The 19369-nt window shown below is 50.7% G+C and overlaps 1 protein-coding gene and 1 non-coding gene across 12 annotated transcripts; both read right to left on the minus strand.

Annotated features, from left to right (window-relative positions):
• Positions 1–110: 110 nt before the first annotated feature.
• Eif4g1 (eukaryotic translation initiation factor 4 gamma 1) lies at positions 111–19224 on the minus strand. Of its 11 annotated transcripts, none has more exons than XM_040750252.1 (34): positions 19073–19224; positions 18287–18343; positions 17988–18081; positions 17635–17721; positions 17191–17211; positions 16478–16654; positions 16172–16238; positions 14385–14497; positions 13491–13583; positions 13223–13289; positions 12148–12951; positions 11568–11656; positions 11293–11479; positions 11051–11184; positions 10788–10946; positions 10450–10638; positions 10097–10294; positions 9591–9737; positions 8729–8965; positions 8483–8587; positions 8239–8398; positions 7919–8019; positions 7258–7360; positions 6888–6990; positions 6466–6692; positions 6220–6338; positions 5936–6108; positions 5537–5662; positions 5346–5427; positions 3780–3878; positions 3543–3677; positions 3347–3428; positions 3074–3214; positions 111–741 (listed from the first exon to the last, which is right to left on the minus strand). In XM_040750252.1, the coding sequence occupies exons 3-34, from the start codon at positions 18045–18047 to the stop codon at positions 557–559; spliced, it is 4770 nt and encodes a 1589-aa protein (XP_040606186.1). In that variant the 5' UTR covers positions 18048–18081; positions 18287–18343; positions 19073–19224; the 3' UTR covers positions 111–556.
• LOC121142078 lies at positions 8102–8176 on the minus strand. The gene has a single exon (XR_005879091.1). It is a non-coding gene; the product is annotated as a small nucleolar RNA SNORD66 (small nucleolar RNA).
• Positions 19225–19369: the final 145 nt, after the last annotated feature.

The raw sequence follows: 19369 nt of genomic DNA on the forward strand, positions 1-19369 counted from the left end.
AGGAAAGAGGCAGGTATCAAGACTGACAGACACAGTGCCAAGTCTGGAAAGGAACATGTCCACCCATCTACACTCCTCCAACGGAGCACATCAGTAAAGAGGCCACAAACTTAATTGAATTCATGTTTAATAATTACAGGCACCGTGCCCCCCCCTTCCCCCTGCCCAGGCAGCAGCAGGGGTGGTGCAGGGGCTGGGGCATATGCCCCCAGCAGCGAGGACGGCAGTCCCAAGAGTGATTTCAGAAAATAAAAAAGGACCCTAGAGGCAGGCGGTAGTGCCCCTTCCCCCCAAAGACACTCCAAATTTCAAGACTTTATATATATCTCTGTGCCCCGGGGGGAGGAGAGGGACACTTGGCAGCATCCTGGAGGGGGGCCCCAGGCAGCCCCAAACCATCCTGCCTCATCAGCCACTTTATTAGCTCAGACACATCGCACTACAGGCACCCACTGCCACTGCCGCCACTGCCACCGTCGCCCCCCTGCAGTCCAGGCAGCTGGCTGGCTGGGCCATCCACGTGTCCATGGCTCCAAGTCCCCGGCCCCACCCGCCATCAGTTGTGATCAGACTCCTCCTCCTCAGCCTCTCGAAGCCAATTGAAGAAGGCTGTGACAGATTTAAGGGCCACACCCTTGCCCTGCTGCTCAGCAGGATCCTTGCTGCTTTCCCAGCTGTAGAAAGCGTCTTCCTTTACCACATCCTCATCATACAGAGCATCAAAGAACATCCGAAGCAGGTCTGCAAGCCACAGAGACATCAATTAGGTGACCAGTCTGTACCCAGAGGTCCCTCCCAAAGAGACACTGTAAAACTATGCCCTGCCCTACCATCCCGGTATTGAGTGGCCAGGCCCCTGACAGAATGCTAATCTCATGACATAGACTACCAGCCTAAGAATGTGCTACTTGGCCATTAGCAATCCTCAGAAACAGGCATATAACCCCAAATGTTTAGGAAGCTGAGGCAGACAGACGAGGATAAAATATTCTGGTTATTTGGCAAAACTATCTGAAAAGGGAAAAAAATGAGACCAGGTGTGGTGTCTTTAATCCCAGCACTCAGGAGGCAGAGGCAGCTACTTCTATACAGTGAGACTATGTCTCAAGAGATAAGAAGAGCAACATCACATGTAGAGTCAAAGGAGAGAGATGAAATGAACAATGTCAGGCATGGTGGTTCAAAAATCTTGGAATATAGAAGCAAGAGGTTCAAATGGAAAGCAAGTGCCTAAACTATGTAACTAGTTTGAGGCCAGCCCAGACTACTTAAAAATGGCATCTCAGAAAATAGTTGGAAACCAGACATCTGAGTTCAACCCTGAGTCCAGCAGTGGAGGCAACAGGCACAGATCCTGACAAACACTTGAACCCTCTTCTGGCTTCTAGAGTGCTACACTCTTTGCCAGAGTTCCTCAGGCACATGTCTCTGACCCTTGTCTCTAGTCAACACGGAACACTGCATACCCCATTCTGTACAAACTACAGCAAGTGAATGAAGCACAAGGGACTTGAGCCCAGTTCTGTGGTGAAATCAATAATGGCTCACTAATCATGAGACTCTCAGGCCAAGACATTCCTCTGGGCATTCCACCTGTCTGTGGGCACAGCTAATCCTTCACTTATCCCACATCTGTGCTAGAAAACCCATGCACATTGAGGACCCTATACAATTGCTCATTTGCACTGCCCTACTCATTTAACCCCACACGTGTCTAATTTAAACACAAAAGCCGAAAGACAAACAGGATTTTTCCATTTTCTTGTCCCAGCCAACTATCTGTCCTTTCCACTTCAGAACTTGACCCCTACACTATCAAATACTGTACTTTGCTAAAACCTCAATGTTTAAATCCAGTCTTTAATTTTTAGGTAGGCTCCTACCAAACTCTGTAGCATCCAGCATTTTCAAGCACTTCCCTACATCAAATTCTTTCTTTTGTTCATAGGGCCCTGCCCTATCTGTGTCTCTACTCCCCTAGTGTTGTATTCCTCTGGAGGCAATCCCATTATCCTGTTGTGAAAGCATGTTGGAGAAAGTGAGTTCCAGCAGGCAGGACCTTTTGAAGCAAGAAGCCTCAGTCTCTCCTACTGTAAAACCCAAGGAAACAGCTAACTGACAATCTTTTAAAGGAACTTATGCTTCAAGTGCTGCTTTGGTGTTTTGATGTATGTAGCCCTGGCTGTCTTGAACTCAAGAGACCCACCTTCGTGCCTACCATGACCAGTTGGGGGTTAGATGAAACAAGGCCTAATCAGTGTAGGTGGGCCTCTAGTGCCAGCGAGGATCATGGGGTGAGGCACCATTCTCAGCTCAAATTCTTTGCTTACAATTCCACAAGTCTTATTCCACCCCAAACAAAGCCCTGCCACTACTTACATGGCCTGGAAGTACCTGCACCACCCCCACGACTACCACACTCTTCCTTCCACAGCTCTTTCCATTTCTTCATTGCAACTCAGGGCCTGCCTGCTCCATCTGTCAGTCAACTAATTCTTCCCTGCCATCTCTCAGACTAATCTTCCAACACTCCCACGGACCCTGACTCCAGGCCAGCACACAACTGTGGTCTACTTCCTTACTACAGCTACCTAACTAACACTTGAACAAAGCCATGTGCTCAATTTGTAAAACTCAAGTCTTAACACTTGGACAAAGCCATGTGCTCAATTTGTAAAACTCTTACAGTGTGGAAAAATGATACAAACCCATAATGGCAATGAGATAAGAAGGCAAGGTAAGCCAAACATTTTTTTTTTCTTCTTGGTTTTTCTGTGGCTTTGGATGCTGTCCTGGAACTCACTTTGTAGACCAGGCTGGCCTCAAACTCACAGAGATCCACCTGCCTCTGCCTCCCGAGTGCTGGGATTAAAGGCGTGCGCCACCACCGCCCGGCAAGCCAAACATTTTTTAGCACTGTGCCAGACACAGTGGGCACATCATGTCTGAAAGATACTACTGTTCAGGGCATTTTGTTCTTTACCCACCTTTCCTGGGTTGAGTACTTTCCATGACCACCCTCTTCTATCTGGCAGTCCCTCTGCCCCACCCATCCCTACAGCCTGGCTCTTACTGGCAGGCTGTTCTAAGGTCACTACAAGGGCCTGGAGGGCGTAGAGAGCTTGTAGCTCCTTCTGCTCATCACACAAGTATTTCTGTAGCAGTCTCGCTCGCACTTTCAACACTCCAACATCCACTCGGAGAGGAGTCTCAACTACAAGGAAAAAGACAAGGATAAATGGAATGATATAGACTTCACCTGGCTTAGCTCCAGAATGCCAAAACCCCTCTCCTTCCATTTGTCTGCCTGGCCCACCCTTGCCCCACCATCTCCCTGACTCCTTACAGATAATTGCAGAATAACAGACAGTTGTCATGAGGGCTCGAACTAATGTATTGGATGCTATCTGCTGCTCATTCAGGTTGGCCTGTGCAGAAAAACAAAGGCTTGTTAAGCTCTAAATTATGACTCCTGAGTACCCACTCCTGTCACCTCCCAAATCATACCTCTATCCTTCGCCAACTCCCCAGGAGAAACATACCTCTATCCAGTCAAACACCCGCTGGTTACTGCTGTCCTCCTTCAGCAGCTTCTCCAGCTGCCTTCGCAGCTCCTCAAAGGCAAGTGCCCTCTGGCCAGGAGCCTCAGACTCTTCTCCCAAGGTATATTCCACCTTCTACAAGCAAATAACCGACAGCCAAGGTCAAGACTAGTGTAAAAGATGAGGGAAAGAGGAGATGAGCTAGCCCCGAATAATAACTAAACTCCAGTCTCAAACCTGTTCAGCCACAAATGTGCTAACGTCTTGGCCTTCTGCTAGAAATTCCCTCCAGCTCAGCCCAGCCTCTCGCCACAGCATTCCCACCTTTTTGGGACCCTGGAAAACAAAAGACCAATTCAGCACCTCAGCATTGATCTCTACCTATCGATGGCCTCTAACTCTTAGGACTCAATAGTTCAACAGTCATCTAAGTATTCCACATAGATACCAAACAGGTACCACCCTTCCATGACTAAACCAAACATCCCAAGTGTGTGACATTAGGAGAGGGAAAAGCCTCTAGGAAAAAAAAAAAAAAATCAATTAGCATTTGTAGGACTTAAGAAATCACTAGATCATATGGCCAGTTCTAGGAATTTGACATTCTTCTGAACTCTGCAGGCACATGATCATGCACACACACATTTAAAAACTTCATACACACAAAATAGAAAGAAAACTAATTTATTTTTTTAATGTATTGTTTTCCTCTTAACCACTGAGCTTTTTTATTATCCCCAAGTAAATGAATGTTTGCTTTAAAAAATAGCCACCAAGCTGTGGTGGCGCACCAGGACAGTCAGTGGATACACACAGACCTTCTTTTTGTTTTGTTTTGTTTTTTTGAGACAGGGTTTCTCTGTGGCTTTGGAGGCTGTCCTGGAACGAGTTCTTGTAGACCAGGCTGGTCTCGAGCTCACAGAGATCCCCCTGCCTCTATCTTGGAGTGGTAGAATTAAAGGGGTGCACCACCACTGTCCAGCCACACAGACTTTTTTTTCTCAAAGAATGAACAGATATGCCTATTGGTTTCCTGAGTTCAGAAAAATCTTAGTAGCAGTAACACCCCACACCCTCACACACAAAAAAAATCCCATTGAGTCCCCCCTTCAATCTTGTTTTATTTCTCCAAGTTCTAGATACCCAAACTCTTCAAACTACACATCCTTACTTTTTATACCATGGTCACCACTTCTGACTTGCCTGTCTCGAGGCTTTGTATTCTTTTTTTTGAGACAGGGTTTCTCTGTATTGCTTGAGGCTGTCCTGGAACTCACTTTGTAGACCAGGCTGGCCTCAAACTCACAGAGATCCGCCTGCCTCTGCCTCCCGAGTGCTGGGATTAAAGGCGTGCACCACCAACGCCCGGGAGGCTTGGCATTCTTGTCACTTCCATAACTTCCATTAAGACAGCTATGGCGCTCCTCAAAGGTCCTCTATTGTAAAGGCTGTCAAATAAATACTTCACAACTCCATAGACACCACTTCCCTATTATTTCACACTTCACCCAAGTTGTTGAAACTGCCACCTCTTGCTTTTTCTGTACCAAGTTGGAGTTTACACTGTTTAACTGTTGTAACACCACATGCTCAATATTCAGTGAAATGGTCAAAGAAGCATTGATCAAATGAGTAATAAATGAATTAACCACAGGTCTACGGTCTCTTTGCCAATCTTCCTTCTGCCCAGGCAGAATTCATGACAGAAACTACCTACTTAAAAATTTTCTTCTCAAGTACCAAAGGCTATCAAGAATGCCATGGTCTCCAGAGGCAGCCCACCCTCTGGAAGGCCAAACTCACCATGCTCTTGCATAAGAGACCCAGGATCTCCAGCAACAAAGAAGTAGCTTTGCCCATGGGTCTCAAAGGCTTCGTAATTTCCCTGTAAGAGAAACCATCAATCCTGATGACCCCATCGCTCTCCAAACACAGGCATTCAACTTGTCTCACACCATTATCTCTCTTGCATCCACAAAGGGAGGGAGGGTTACCTGAAGAGCTCTCCCATGGGCACCCCATCTTCCTGGAGAATGGGTGTTATCAGTTCTGCCAGGTAAAGCCATACATGAGGGATGTCAATTTCCATGTCCTCAGCTAATTCTAGTGTTTCATACAGCCTGAAAAGGGAAGGAGAAATCAGGGCATTAAGGGAAATGGGCTAGATTACCCTGCCTTCTGGGGAAATATAGCATGACTAAGAACCCAATGTGGAGGCCCTACAAAAACATTTTCCAGACATGAGACAGTCTAAAGGTAAAGGTACCTTCACCCCTCGCAAAGCTAACTAGAATGGCTGGCCTACACACTTAATGCAAAGTTCCAGAAATCCCACAAAAGAGAAGGAATTGGTGGGTATGTGGACATAGGAGGCCCACAGAAATCAATCATACCCTTGATAGTACTGGGCAGTGGAGAGGTGCCCTGCGCAGAGCAGCTGGTGCAGCAGTCGCCCCATATGTTCACGAGCAATGGTGCTACGCTCCAGCGTGGACTCAATGCCATGCCGCACAAAGATGAAGAGCAAGGAGGGTGAAGCCAGCTCCTGGACACACTGTACTGCCTCCTGAGGAGGGCAAAGCATACAAGAGAGAAAACCATCATTGCCTGGCCCCCGTCAGCATGGCTCCCCCTCCCTACCCTTAGCAGCAATCACTAGTCCCGTCCCAGTGCCAACCTTCATGTCATTGAGATGGAGATATTCCTCAATGATGGCCTTAGATTTCTTCTCCACCTCATCCTCAGAGAGTGCGGCCTTTGGAGGGCTCACCGGAGGTAGAGTGGCTTCCCGCTTCACTACAGGAGAACTTTTCAGTTACTCATCTTACAGAGAGTCTAGAGCTCTCAAAGTAAGTTGGGAAATCCTCAGTCCCAGTCAGTAGCCTTCGCCCCCTTCCTCTGCCGGCCTTCCCTTCCTCCTCACCAGGATCCCGACCACGCTCTTCTGTGAGGCTGGCTGCCTTGCGCAGGCCCTCAGGCTGGGAAGGCCGCTCTCTACTCCGCTCCTCCACTTCCTTGCTAAAACTTCTCTTGGTGGCTGGTGTTCTGGCACGATCAAGTCGGTCCCCACGGTCACCTCCCCGCTCACTCCGCTCTAGTCGGTCTCCCCGGTCCCCGGCTTTCTCACCTCGTTCCCGGCTTAAGCTACTCCTGAAAGACATTTGTCACCTGTATTGGCTCAAGCACTTTCATGTGACTATCCAACATGCAGGGTAGCTGCTAGGTCTCATTCTTGGCAACAAGGACATGTCGAAGCAATATAGATTTGAGAAACCTCTATGCTTTGACAACCAAAACCCAACCACAGTATTCTATGAGAACCACCCCACGCCCTAAAACTCTCACCTCTGTACAACACGCCTGCTATCTGTGTTCTCTGTGGGTAATGCTTGTTGAAGAGCAGAAAAGCGGTTCAAAGTACTAGTGGCTGGACGAGTTGCGTCTGATGCTAAGGAGACAGAAAACTGCATTAAGCCACTCCCACCTTCCAAGAGCTAGGTTACAAGAGTGCACCACCCTGCCTCGTTCACTCTCCTACTTTATGCACCCTCTCCGTCCTTTACGAGTCTTCGTCGCAATGTTGACAGGAAGTAGTTCACTTCTGGCATCATATATATGCCTCCTGTACTCACCCCTAATTACTTATTCTGTGTTTCCCATGGAAGAAAGGGAGCTGACGATAGCACCACCCAGTTTCCTACGGTGGCCTCCATACCTGTGTCTGAGGGCTTAGCTCCTGAGCCCCCACTGCTGCCCTTGCCCCAACTCAGTCGCCCTCCTGGTGCAAAGAGCTGGTTGTTGGAATCGATGGAACCAGGCTGCAGAAGGAATAATAAAGTCGACTCACACTTCTGACCTAGCTTAAGCCCTTAGCCAACACCACCACACATACATACATTGGTAATGAAGGGTTCAGCTGGGGGAGAGGCATGAAGCAAGCTTTTACTATATTTTACCATATAGTTGGACAGTAAATAGTTTAGGGTTTTACAACCCACACCCTATGGCTACTACTCATTCTGCCAATACAATGTGAGAAATAGTATAATATACAAAGGAATAACTGTTGTTATATACCATTAGTTAATTCAAAGACAGTTGAATTCAAATTCTACATACTGTATACACCATAAAGTATTTCTCCTATATTTTTTCAATCACCTAAAAGGTGTAAAAACTGTTCTTGGCTTGATTTTGGTGCTCTTGTCAGTTTACTAAGAGCAATGTGAACACACCCCGCAGCTGGAGCCCCTCCTCTAAGTAGTCTCTAGAGGAATAGTCTAAGAAGTAAGTACAGCTGTCACACCCTACTATGGGGACCCGTGTGTATGGTTCATCCCTTTTCGCCCTCCACCTCACCTCAGAATACAGCCTACCTTGGTGATCTTGGTGAGCCGTGAGGTGTCAATGGGGCGGCTGCCTTTGCTAATGGGGACAGTATTCCAGCCACCGTCATCCACAAGTGGAAGGCCACGGCCTGAGACAAAAAAGGGGGCAGTGGGGGGACATGTTAGAATGACAGGTCCTGACAAGCCCTCCTTGGGCCACCTCAGCCTCTCTTCCTCAGATCCTCAGTCCCATCATGTGGTCTCAGTGGCCCAGACACGTGGCACTAACAGAAGTCATCAGTGGAGAGCTGGGCACCCCCATACCCGCCAGGAGCTTCGCTCCTCCTTAGCCCTAGCCTCAAACTCACTGATGGGCGGGCCTGGAGGGCCACCCCGACGCTTGTCGCTGCCCTTGGCCATGAGCTGCTGCACTTTGATGTGTTCTCGGTGCTCTTCCATCTCAGCCTCCTTGTGGATCTGATCAATGGTCTTGGGACCCTGATCCCCTCGGCGAGGCACCCAATTGCTCTTTGGGAACAAAATGAAGACAGCAGTTATTTTGGTGTTGGCAGTGTCCGAACTGGAGCAGATGCAGTGTGGGAAGAGACACACCTGCCGCAGATCCAGTACATCCTGCAACATGAAACGGATTCGAGATGAGGTCTTCTTTTCTTTAATGATTTTCTCCATTTGGTTGAAATACTGATCCATTCGAGGCTAGGAAGCAAAGGGCCAGGTCAATCACCTCATACCTCAACTCTGACATGGGCTAAGCAGCCCAGGCCCCCAAGCCTGTATGTTGTCAGCAAACAGGAGGCCCACATGCTTCCCCCATTCCCCACATCCCAGGACCTCTACCTTGGCTTTTGCAAAGTCCAGGTCTTTGCCAATAGTGGTGAGGAGGCGACAGAGGCACTCCAGGGACTCTTCATCATGGTTTTTAAGTAGCTTGACCACACAGTCATGCATTATTGCTTCTGTTAACATCTTCAGCTTGAATAACTCTCCAATGAACTTGATATTCCCTAAAGAGCGCCGTCGAGCTATGTCCCGGGCCTCTTCTAGCTCTTCTTTCAGGCGTCCCCGTTCTTCTGCCTGTCAGTCAAAGGACAAGAATTGTTTCAAAAACATAACCAGAGGATCAGAGAGATGGGTCAGTAGTTAAGGACACTTGCTGTTCTTGCAGAAGACCTGAATTCAGTTCCCAACACCCACGTGGTAGCTCACACCATCTGTAACTCCAGTTCCAATCCCCACCTTCTGGCCTCCTCTGGCACCAGACACCACACTGTGTATACATACATGCTGACAAGACATACATACAAAAATAAAGCTATAAAAAATTTTAAAAAGTCAAAAAAATAAAGAAAAAGAGGCTAATAAAGCTAAGCCAGCAGTGGTGGCCACGCCTTTAATCCCAGCACTCAAGAGGCAGAGGCAGGCGGAGCTCTGTGAGTTTGAGGCCAGCCTGGTCTACAGACCTAGTTCCAGGACAAGTAGGGCTGTTTCAAAGAGAAACTCTGTCTCAAGAAAAAAAAAAGCTAAACAGTTACTTGGCTAAAGTCCCCTTTTCTCTTTTCTCTAGATAGCCAGTCTAACCTTAACCATTCATGTCCTAAGACAACGAGCGTCCTGGAGGCCCTGAATACTAACTGCCCCGCCCTCCTGAGGTGGAGCTGACTTGCGCAGTGGGGTACAGAACCGGCAATAGCTTTCTCACCGTAGCAGCTTCATCCATCTCCTTTTGCTTTTTTTCAAAAACTTCATCATCATCTTTGTCTTTCTCAAATTCCTTCTGGCATCGATTTAACAACAGTTTTCGAAAATTCACAGTCACTGTTGGCTTTTCTGTAGTGGGCACTTTCAGCTGTTGGCCAAAGAGAACAAATACCACACTGACCCAGAAGGTCCATCTACTGTACCACCCACTTAGCAGTTAAAAGGACAAGGTGGAGTCAAGAAAAGCTGGACTCCAGAATCCCCAGGAAGATGCAGGAAGGCAGACAGTTAACGGTTAGACAACTGGGCTAGCAGACAGCTTGGTGGGCGAAGAAGCCTGCCATGCAAGCTTGGCAATCTGAGCTTACTCTCCAGAATTCACACATGGGTAGAAAAGATCTGACTACAAACCTGCACCATATACACCCAGGTACACAAAATAAAATGCTAATAAAAGCATGAAAAAAAAAACCCTTAAGAAAGACTTAATAAACAGTGGGAACTGACCGCCATGAGGCAACGGCACATGTTGGCATAAGCCACAGAGAAATTGGGCTCCGAAATAGCTTTCTCAAAGATGAGGTCAATAACTCCTTTGAGGCGTTCCTCTGTGTCAATGGCCAGTTGTGTCACCTGCTTCATCAGCTGCTGGAACATCTGGGGTGTCAGCTTGTTCAGGATGGAGCGCACCCTGCGGAACAGGTCCTGTGGGGACAGAAGGCAGAGTAGACAGGATCTAGTTTAGCACTCCAGATAAACACAGGCTGCTGAGACAGGACTGAGCTCAGACCCTGGGGTTATGGGGGACACAGTACAGTGGCTCAGAACGCACACCTTGAGGAGCAAGAATGTGCCAGTACCTGGGTTTTGCTTCCATCAGCATCCTCTTCCCCTCGATCCTTATCAGCAGCTGTCCGTTTGCTACTGGGTTTCCAAGCCTTTTCAGCTTTGTTCAGTTTTATGTCTTCAGTCATTATCACTGAGGAAATGATCTTCCGCGTTTCCTTTCTTGGGCCCTGCTGAGAGCGCCTGGGTCCCAGGCCAGCCTGCTAGACAAGGGATGAGGCCAAATGAAGACAGAACAAGTACAGTGTGTGACCCCATTACCACACAGCCTCAAGACAAGACAGACTTCTTGCAGAAACAGACACACAAGATCCCAACATTACCCATCTGCCCCTCAGCCAGCCCCACTCACCGGCCCTCGGGGCAGCTCCCCACCTGGCCCACCCCTTGGGGGCCCACGGCTGTTGATGGTTGGTCGGCCAAGGTTGGCAAATGATGGAGTGAAATCTGGGCCACAGTTTATGCCAGGAAGCCTGGAGGGATCCAGCTGCCGAAGTGGTGTTTTATTGGCCTGCAGAAGTTGTATGTCACAGAAACGGGTTAGGGTACTGACTTCTCTTTGAGGGCTTCAGACCCTTACTTCCAGGTCAAACCAACCTCCTTCACAACACCAACCTTGTCCAGGACCACATCGGTGATATGGGGCAATCCTTCTGGTTTCTGCATACTGGCAAAGATAAACTGAAAGCCCAGCAAGAACTCCCTGTCATAGCGCTTCTTCTCCTCAAGGTTCAGAGGCTTCCACTGATCTGCATGACAGGGTGCAGTCACACGCCTATGTCCTGCTATAGGGCCACCCATCTCTCATACAAACAGACAAGTATCGCTCAACCAATTCAACTCTTCCTTAAACACACCTGACTTGTATTCATACTTCTGTTCCCCAGGCTGGATGTTCTCAGCATTGTGAATTTTGTCTTCCTTGGAATCCCAGGTTTCATCTGCTTCCTCAGGCTGTGGGGGCGCAGTGCTGCCCTCTGACTCTGGGTTTGGGGTGCTCCCTGTGGGAGGCTGATTCTCTACCTCTGGTACTTCCGGGGCCACCTTCAATCACAGACAACACCCAGGTTCAGTTGCATGGCTACTCCCCCAAACGGTGCCATCTCCCCTCAACTAATTCTTGCTCCCTTACCTCCTTGAAGGCATCCAGAAGGTCACCCACAGCCTCCTTCTTATTTAGCTCTTTAATTTTCCGCCTCCTCTTTGGCACAGATACTGCCACTAAAAGAGGAGGAAAAAGAGGACCAAGGTGTGAAGTATCCCTAACACATGGAAGAAAAAAACAAAATAAAACCAGCCACAGCATTCCCTCTACCCATCACCCCAGTTTAGGCTCTAAAATACAATTAAATCAGGCACCATGACACATTTCCATAATCTCAGAACTTGGGAGTCAGAAGACATAAAGGTCAGATAAGGATCAGGAGTTCAAGGCCAGCCCAGGTTACCTAAGACCTTGTCTCAAAAAACTTACTTCTTAGGGTCTATCACAAGTTCAAAAATGGAAGCTCATTTGTGGGAGCTGTGCACAAAAAGGTGGCACACGACTTAATTCTAGCACTTGGGAAGCAGAGGCAAGCAGAACTCCAGTTTGAGGTCAGCCTGTTCTGCGTAGCAAGTTCCTGGACTACCAAGCTACACAGATACACTGTCTCAAAACAAAACAGAAGAGGTGCCAAACTGGAGGTCATTAATGTCTAGCTACGGCTTACCTTGGGTGGCTGCGGCCACCTCTAAATTCTGAGGCAGTTGGGCTGGGACAGGGGGGCTGTCAAGGGGGAGGTCCTCGGCCCCCTTCTCACTCTCGGCTTCCCTGCCTTCTTCTTCCTCTGTTTCTTCCTCCTGAGGAGGAGCAGTCTCTGAAGGAGCCACAGGTGGAGTGGCACAAAGAATGGTGGCCGGTGCTGTGGAGGAAGAAACCTCCCTGGCCTGTTCCTCTGGCTCACTGACTGGGCTTAAGTCCACTGGTGGTGGCGAGGGAGCTCCATTAAGCAGTTCCTCAGGTTGGGCAGTTGGAGCAATGGGCACAGGCGACTCAGAAGCACAAGCTGAAAGAGGAGGAGAAGCTGGCTCTATGCTCGACTCCACCTCTGGTTCCAGATCCTCAGATGGGACCATGCCATTGGGCTCATGAGTTTCCGCCCTGTGGGGCGCCAGGGCCGTGGAAACCTGGAGAGGACTGGAAGAGAACTCAGATTCTGGAATGGGTTTGCTGAGTGTCACTTCTACTTCCAGTATGGGTTCAGCAAGAGTGGGCTCTGGAGACAGGCAATACGGCTCTCCAGTTTCACAAGAGATGGGAGTCGACTCTTCTACAGACATTTGTATCATCCCCGCTGTCATAGTGTCCCCAGGAAGAGAGAGGACTCCAAGATTAGACTCAGACCCCGGCTCCAAAATTGGGGGTGGTGATGGGGTTGGAGAAGGCGATGAAGGCTGAGATTCTGTGCCAGGGCTGTGCTCTGGGCCAGAAAGTCCTGGTCGCCCCCCAATGGCTGCTCCCTGTGACCGGTCATCTGTATGAGAAGAACAGAACTCAGTCGGCAAGTCCTTCCTTCACTGTTGCTCTTCTCCCTCCCAGCCAGGTTACTTCTAATTAACATTCACACCACACCCCAGGCGTCTCCCACTAAGGCTGCTCCCTTCTCTTCCAAAACAGTCTACCTTCAAGGCCACCACATGAAACCTAAGTTATTCTTCTCTGGTCCTCAGCTCACACCACTCCACCCCCTTCAAGTAAAACTCATACTTCACCTCCCCATAAAGCTGTGCCACTGCCTTCCTTACCTGGCCGGATAATGACAGCAACCTGAGGCGACTCCCCATTAGGCTGAGGCTCCAGACCGCCTCCCGACTGCAGGACACAAAGCAGCGTTATAAGTCTACACTCAAGAGCTCCACACCCTTCTTTACTAGTCATTTCTACTTTAGCTCTGATTTCCTAGAAATCCAGGAAACCAGGGAAATAAGCCCTTAGGGTGGTAAGATCAGGTGACTTGGGAACCCAGGGCAGAATAGCTGTCCAGGCCAAGGCATCACTCAGAGTTGACAGTACCTGGGGAGGAGTGGGTGTAGAGGCAGTGCGAGCCCCAGACATGATCTCTTCTGTGATATCCTTCCCTCCTTGGTTTGGGTCTCGGATTCGGATCTGGGGAAAAAAAGCTACAGGATGAGTGGGAAGCAGAAGGAGCCCACCTCTCCACCCTGTCCCACTCCTAAGACTCTGGGCCAACCTCCCACCCCTACTGGGAAGCAGGTGGGTGGGTGCCAGAAACCCCATGAGTTCTACTGTCAACCCATCCGGCTGCTCTTGTAGTCGCTGCCCTAGCCCCCACCCCTAAGACTCTTGACCTCACAGAGCAGCCCTGTACATCACAATGCCCCTCCCTCCCTCCCCTCTACCCACCAGCAATCCCTAAGTCAATGGCTGTACACCCTGGGGCTCAAGACCCCCAGCTAGCATCCAGCTAGCTCACTTGTGGCTGGTCGGCCTGATCTCTAGGGGTAGGGCTCAGATGCAGTGGGTGGAGCCAGGGTGACTCAGCGGCTTCCCCAGCCCTGGCACCCTATTCTGGGCATCATGCCCAGGGCTTGAGGACTGAGCAGAGGCGTAGGCCTCCAAAGCTTCCAGGACTAGGGGGTGAGGAGCACAAAACAAACCATTTCCAAAGCTAACCACCAGCAACCCCGAACCGATCACAGGTCTTATGAACCTACTAGAGCCCAAAACTCTTGGGAATTTCCCTGCTGCTCACTTTAGTCACATGAGTTCCTTCTACATACACCACAATCACCTTAACAAGGAATCTTTGTACTCCACACACCCAATCTCTGCTTAAACTCAAGTGAAGGTCTATGACATTCTGCACTCACAGGCACGACATCCCAGCGATACCAGACCATGAGTTTCCCTCCCCAGGGTATTCCAGAACCCCATGCTGCTACTCACGGTTTTCCGCTCCCTCTTAGGAGCAATCTGGGGTGGTTGGTTCATCAGAACTGGGGCAGGAGCCACACTAGCAGGAAACTGCTGCACACCTTGGGCTGGATAATAGGCACCAGCTTGAGAGAAGGAGGACAGAAAGGAAGATTCGTGACAGCATCAGGACCCAAACATGTACTAACGTCTGCTTGAACACCTCCCACTGCAGAACCTCTCATCACATAGCCGGCCCCCTGCCCTGCCCTGCCCGCCTCCCAAGGGAATTAGGTGTCTGTCAAAGCAGGGGAACCAGTTTGAACTGCATTTACAAGAATTCCTCACATAGACACACACACCTTATAGGTAGGAACTCCTTCCTCTCTCTGCTACAAGGTACCTGTTTTACCCCACAAGGTGTTCTTATGAATGTACCCTACCCCGGCAACACACATGTATACTCTAAACTTGAGACACAAATCAGCTTTCTAGCAGGGAATGAAAAAGGTTTTTCGAACCATTCTACTCAACCTGACTCCAACTCCTAATTCAACCCTTGCAAGGGGTAATGTAACAAAAAGTAACATTAGGTTCAAGAAAAAACAAGAATTCCCTAAAGCATTGTTTCCAAAGTGGGGTGACCTTATAACTCATCCCTAAAGACCCACCTGTTCCTTTGGAAAATACCAATGGTGATTATCTGTTTAGGTCACACTTACACATATATAAAAAAACTATAAATGTATTAGATGAACATACTTAACATCTCCCTAATGGGAAATTCTAGATCCTGCTGTAAGCTAGCATGGTGACACACATTTGTAACTCCAACAGTCAGAGGCAGGGGGATCATTGCAAGTCTTGGCCTGGTTTATAGAGCAAGTTCCAGGCCAAGCCAGAACTACTTGGCTTTCAAATCGGAACCTGTATTTCTTTCAGTTTATTCTTAATTATGTGTCTCTGTGGGGTATGAATATGCCTACAGGTACCCAACGAGACATTGGCTCCTCCAGGTGTCAGGTGACTGGCATGGGTCCTGCACAGAACCTGCAAACCACTGAGCTCTGTATCTCCAGCTCTTTCCTTTTTTTTTCTTCCTTTTTTGGTTTTTCGAGACAGGGTTTCTCTGTATTGTTTTGGAGGCTGTCCTGGAACTAGCTCTTATAGGACCAGGCTGGTCTCCAAATCAGAGCTCCGCCTGCCTCTGCCTCCCGAGTACTGGGATTAAAGGCGTGCGCCACCACCGCCCAGCTCAGCTTTCTTTTTTGAGAGATCAGTTTATGCATAAGCATGCCTGAGTGCCGTGGCTTATGAGTAGAGGTGAGAGGAAACTTTGAGGAGTTAGTTCTCCCCTTCAACCCACCCATGTCCCAATGACCGAACAGTGATCAATGTCATTAAGCTGGGGGCAAATGCCTTTAACCACAGAGCCATCTTGAAGGCCCTGGTCCTGGCTTTATTTTCAAGACAGGGACTTAATACATAGCTCTGGCTGCCCTGGAACTCACTATGTAGAACAGGCTGGCTTAAAACTTAACAGAGATCCGCCTGCCTCTGCCTTCTGAGTGCTGGGATTAAAGGCGTGTACCACCACTCTTAGCCTGATCCTGTTTTCTTGAAATGGGAAAAGATTCCAACTCTCTTGGCAAAGGATCAAAGCTTCCCTTACCAACAGGAGTTGCATTGTAGATGCTAATCCTTATCTATTAATCCTATCATTTTAAAAACCAAAAGCATGCCTAGGAAGGTCTTAGAAAGCAGACCACGTAAGTGTTCCGTAGGACGTACTCCCACCACCAACTCCTTCCCCTGCTTACCGTAGGTCCCAAACTCTGTAGGGCTTGCACCCGGATAGAAGCCTGGGGCTCCTGGCTGCACAGGGTACTGCTGTGTTGGGACAACATATGTAGAACGCCCCTGATGGGGGTTGGGGAGAGAGGAGGGAAAAGAAGATGAAGAAAGCTGCAAATACATCAGATTATGAAAGCAGGGTAAGGCAAGCCTGGGCAATGACTAGAAGTCCCACCGGGGTAAGGGGGTAAGAGAAATAAGATCTAGAAAACCAAGTAGGAGAGGTAGAGGATTAAGTACAACGTAGTCTGGCTTCCAGCCCCCAGCCTCACCTGTCCAGGGATATAGTAGGCTCCTTGGGAGGCTGAATAGGAGATCTGGGAAGGGATCATCATTACTTGGGATCCAGCAGGGTAGACATGGGTAGCTGGGCCAGGACGGGCAGGGGCTGCACTCTGCACTCGGGAGGCTGCACTGCTCGGGGGCTGGGCCCGGCTAGGGTAGAAGTGCTATTAAGAAGGAGGAAAGCAGTTGGGGTCAAGAAGGGGAGGGAGTGAGCAGCCAAATCAGCACTCCACAATGTATATACAACCTCAGAGTACCGTAGGCCTCAGAGCAGGGAGACCAATCCTTCCAAAACCCACATGATGAACTGATGGCTAACACTTGCCTCCAAACTTAGATGAATACTTTGTATCCTGTACTCTCTCACCACCATGCATACTGCCACCTCTAGAGGATTCCTCCAGAGTCTTCCTAACACCAAGATGCATCATGCTTAAGTAAGGCCCTTGAGGGCAACATACACCCCAGCATGCACTATTCCACCTCAAATACTGACTAACTGCCACATGCAACAATCTTCTAGTTCTGGGACACTTGTTCTTCAACAGTTAACCTCTAACATGCAGTATTTGGACTCAAACTGAAGACCTAAACAGCAAACAGGGCCCCACCCTGAATATCCCATCTGTGTCTAGGTATGGACTAGGGTGAGGATGGGGAGTCATCAAGAGGTGGCTTAAGGTTAGGAAAGGGGTATTACCTGCAGAGACCTGAATCCTCCCTGAGAGCACATGGGGACAGGAAAGATGACAATTATCCCCAAGGTGATGGAGGGGGCTTAGGGGAGTGGAGTAGGTAGGAAAAGAATCCTTCCACTTGGGAAGAACTTGGAGAACAGAAAAAAAAATGAAAGCACAGCTGGAATGTTCATCTCTTCACAGTTCAAAGAGAAATGGAAGAGAAACAGGGCTGGCAGCAAGACCCACAGCACTGTCCCCAATTGTCAAAGGCATGAAGATCCAGTAATGCCACTCTCATAGACTAAAAACTTCACAAAGGGTGAGCCTCCATAACCAACACAGCGCAACTTGTCAGGAATTGGGGGCAAGTACACAGCCTCCATAGTTTTCCATACTAGCCCCACATCAGCAGATTTTCCCAGCTCCCACCCAGCGACCTACTCTATCTATCCACAGCCCCTCACCTGGCGGGGCTGAGAAGGCGTGTTCATTTGTGTCGCTTGTGGCGTGCTGAACACCACCGGTGCAGTCTGCCCCGGGGGAAACGCTGGCTGAAGGGGAGAGACCAGAGTTCAGCAAGAGGGGAAGCCTAGGTGGGGCAGAAACCCAAGCTGGTGAAATAAGGGGTACAGACCTGCAGCAAAAGCCTCAGTGGCCCACATGTTCCCTCCCTGTGACAGCCCCGGGGACAGCCAGAGGCCCTATCTCAATTTGGCAGCAGGCAGCTGCACTTTGCCCCGACACAGATGGGGGTGGGAAAACTGAGAGCTGCATGACCTCCACCCCACCAGAGTCCTGCTCATTTCGCCCTGATTACCTGTGGGAGTCCAGGGGACCTGGCAGGTGGGGGGCCTGTGGGCTGAGGAGCTTTGTTCATTTCATTTGGTGCCACATCAGGGTCCCCCCAGCACCTGTTGGAAAAAACAGAGCTCGGAACAGGGAAAAGACCCAAGATTATGGCAAATGGGCTGGGGGTAAGTTATCAAGAGCTAGGACCAACGTGTATCAAGGGAAGTGCCAAGGGAATGCAGAAACCTAAGTGATCCACTAGATCCCACCAACATACCGCAATACCCCGACCCCACCCTTGACTGCTCAAACAGCCCCCTCACTCACCCCCTCGATTAAGAATAAGTCCACAGTGCGGCCTACAGGTTCTGGGCATCCGAAGGCCTGGGGTTGGGAGGTGAGGGGTATCAACCTGGCTCCACGGGGCCCAAGACCAACCAGACCGGAAATTCCAGGTCTCGCTGGCACCAGGCTCCCGGATCACAAATGAAGCCGGCTGCTTCGGCCGTGGTGTCCCCACCCCCCCACCCGGGGACACCGGGTTCGGAATCTGCCGCGGGGCACTCGCACGGGGCCGGAGAGGCCTGAGACCGCCCGGGAACACGAGCCAGGAAGGGCGCGAGCCCGGCCCTACCAGCAGGGCTGGCGGCGATGGCCGCCGAGCCGGTTCGGGGCAGGCGAGGGTCGGTCGCCGGGCGGGGCTGGGGGCTCCTCCCTGCCCGCCGCCGCCTCCCTGCCCTGCGCAACGCGGCCAGTGCCAAAGAACAACGTGTCACTTCCCGGCGGCCGCCCGGGCCCCGCAGGGGGAGGGGGCGGCGGGTCTGCGCCGCGTAGCCTGCGCCGGGCCACGGCCCCGGCTCAGCGGAGGTGGCTGTCGCGCCGCCGCCCCAGCGCCCTCCCCGCCCGGGACGGCCGGGCCCTGCTCCCCACCCCCACTCGGGCCCGGCCCGGCACACGTGGGCCGGGGATCGGCCTGGCGAGTAGGGCCTGGGCGGGGGCGCGGGGCCGGGGCGCCGGGGCGGCGGCGCAGGGTGGCGGGCCCCGGCCCGGATGGCGGCGGATGCGGGGGGAGGGGTGGGGGGGCCGGGTCGGGCCCGGACATGGCGGCTTTACCTTCAGTCTCCTTCAGTCCGCGCGGCCGAGCCCCACGCAGCCGCACAGACGTAGTCCACAACCATTTCCGGCTCCCCGCACAGATCCCGCTCGGCGGCCACCGCTTCTCCGCAGGCGCAGCCGGCGCCCCACGTGACCGGCGCAGAAGGCGGAGCCGCGTTGGCGCTGGGGAAGCACATGGGATTTGCTCCGCCCTGTCACGTGACGCCCACTACCCGCCCTCGTGTCCCCTCCCGAACTTTGGAACTCCCAGGCCGACCCCTTCTGAGGCTCTGGCGGCTCTTTAGTTCATTCATA

The sequence above is a fragment of the Mesocricetus auratus genome, unplaced genomic scaffold, assembly GCF_017639785.1.
Source record: "Mesocricetus auratus isolate SY011 unplaced genomic scaffold, BCM_Maur_2.0 Super-Scaffold_100008, whole genome shotgun sequence".
In the NCBI taxonomy this organism is placed as follows: domain Eukaryota; kingdom Metazoa; phylum Chordata; class Mammalia; order Rodentia; family Cricetidae; genus Mesocricetus; species Mesocricetus auratus.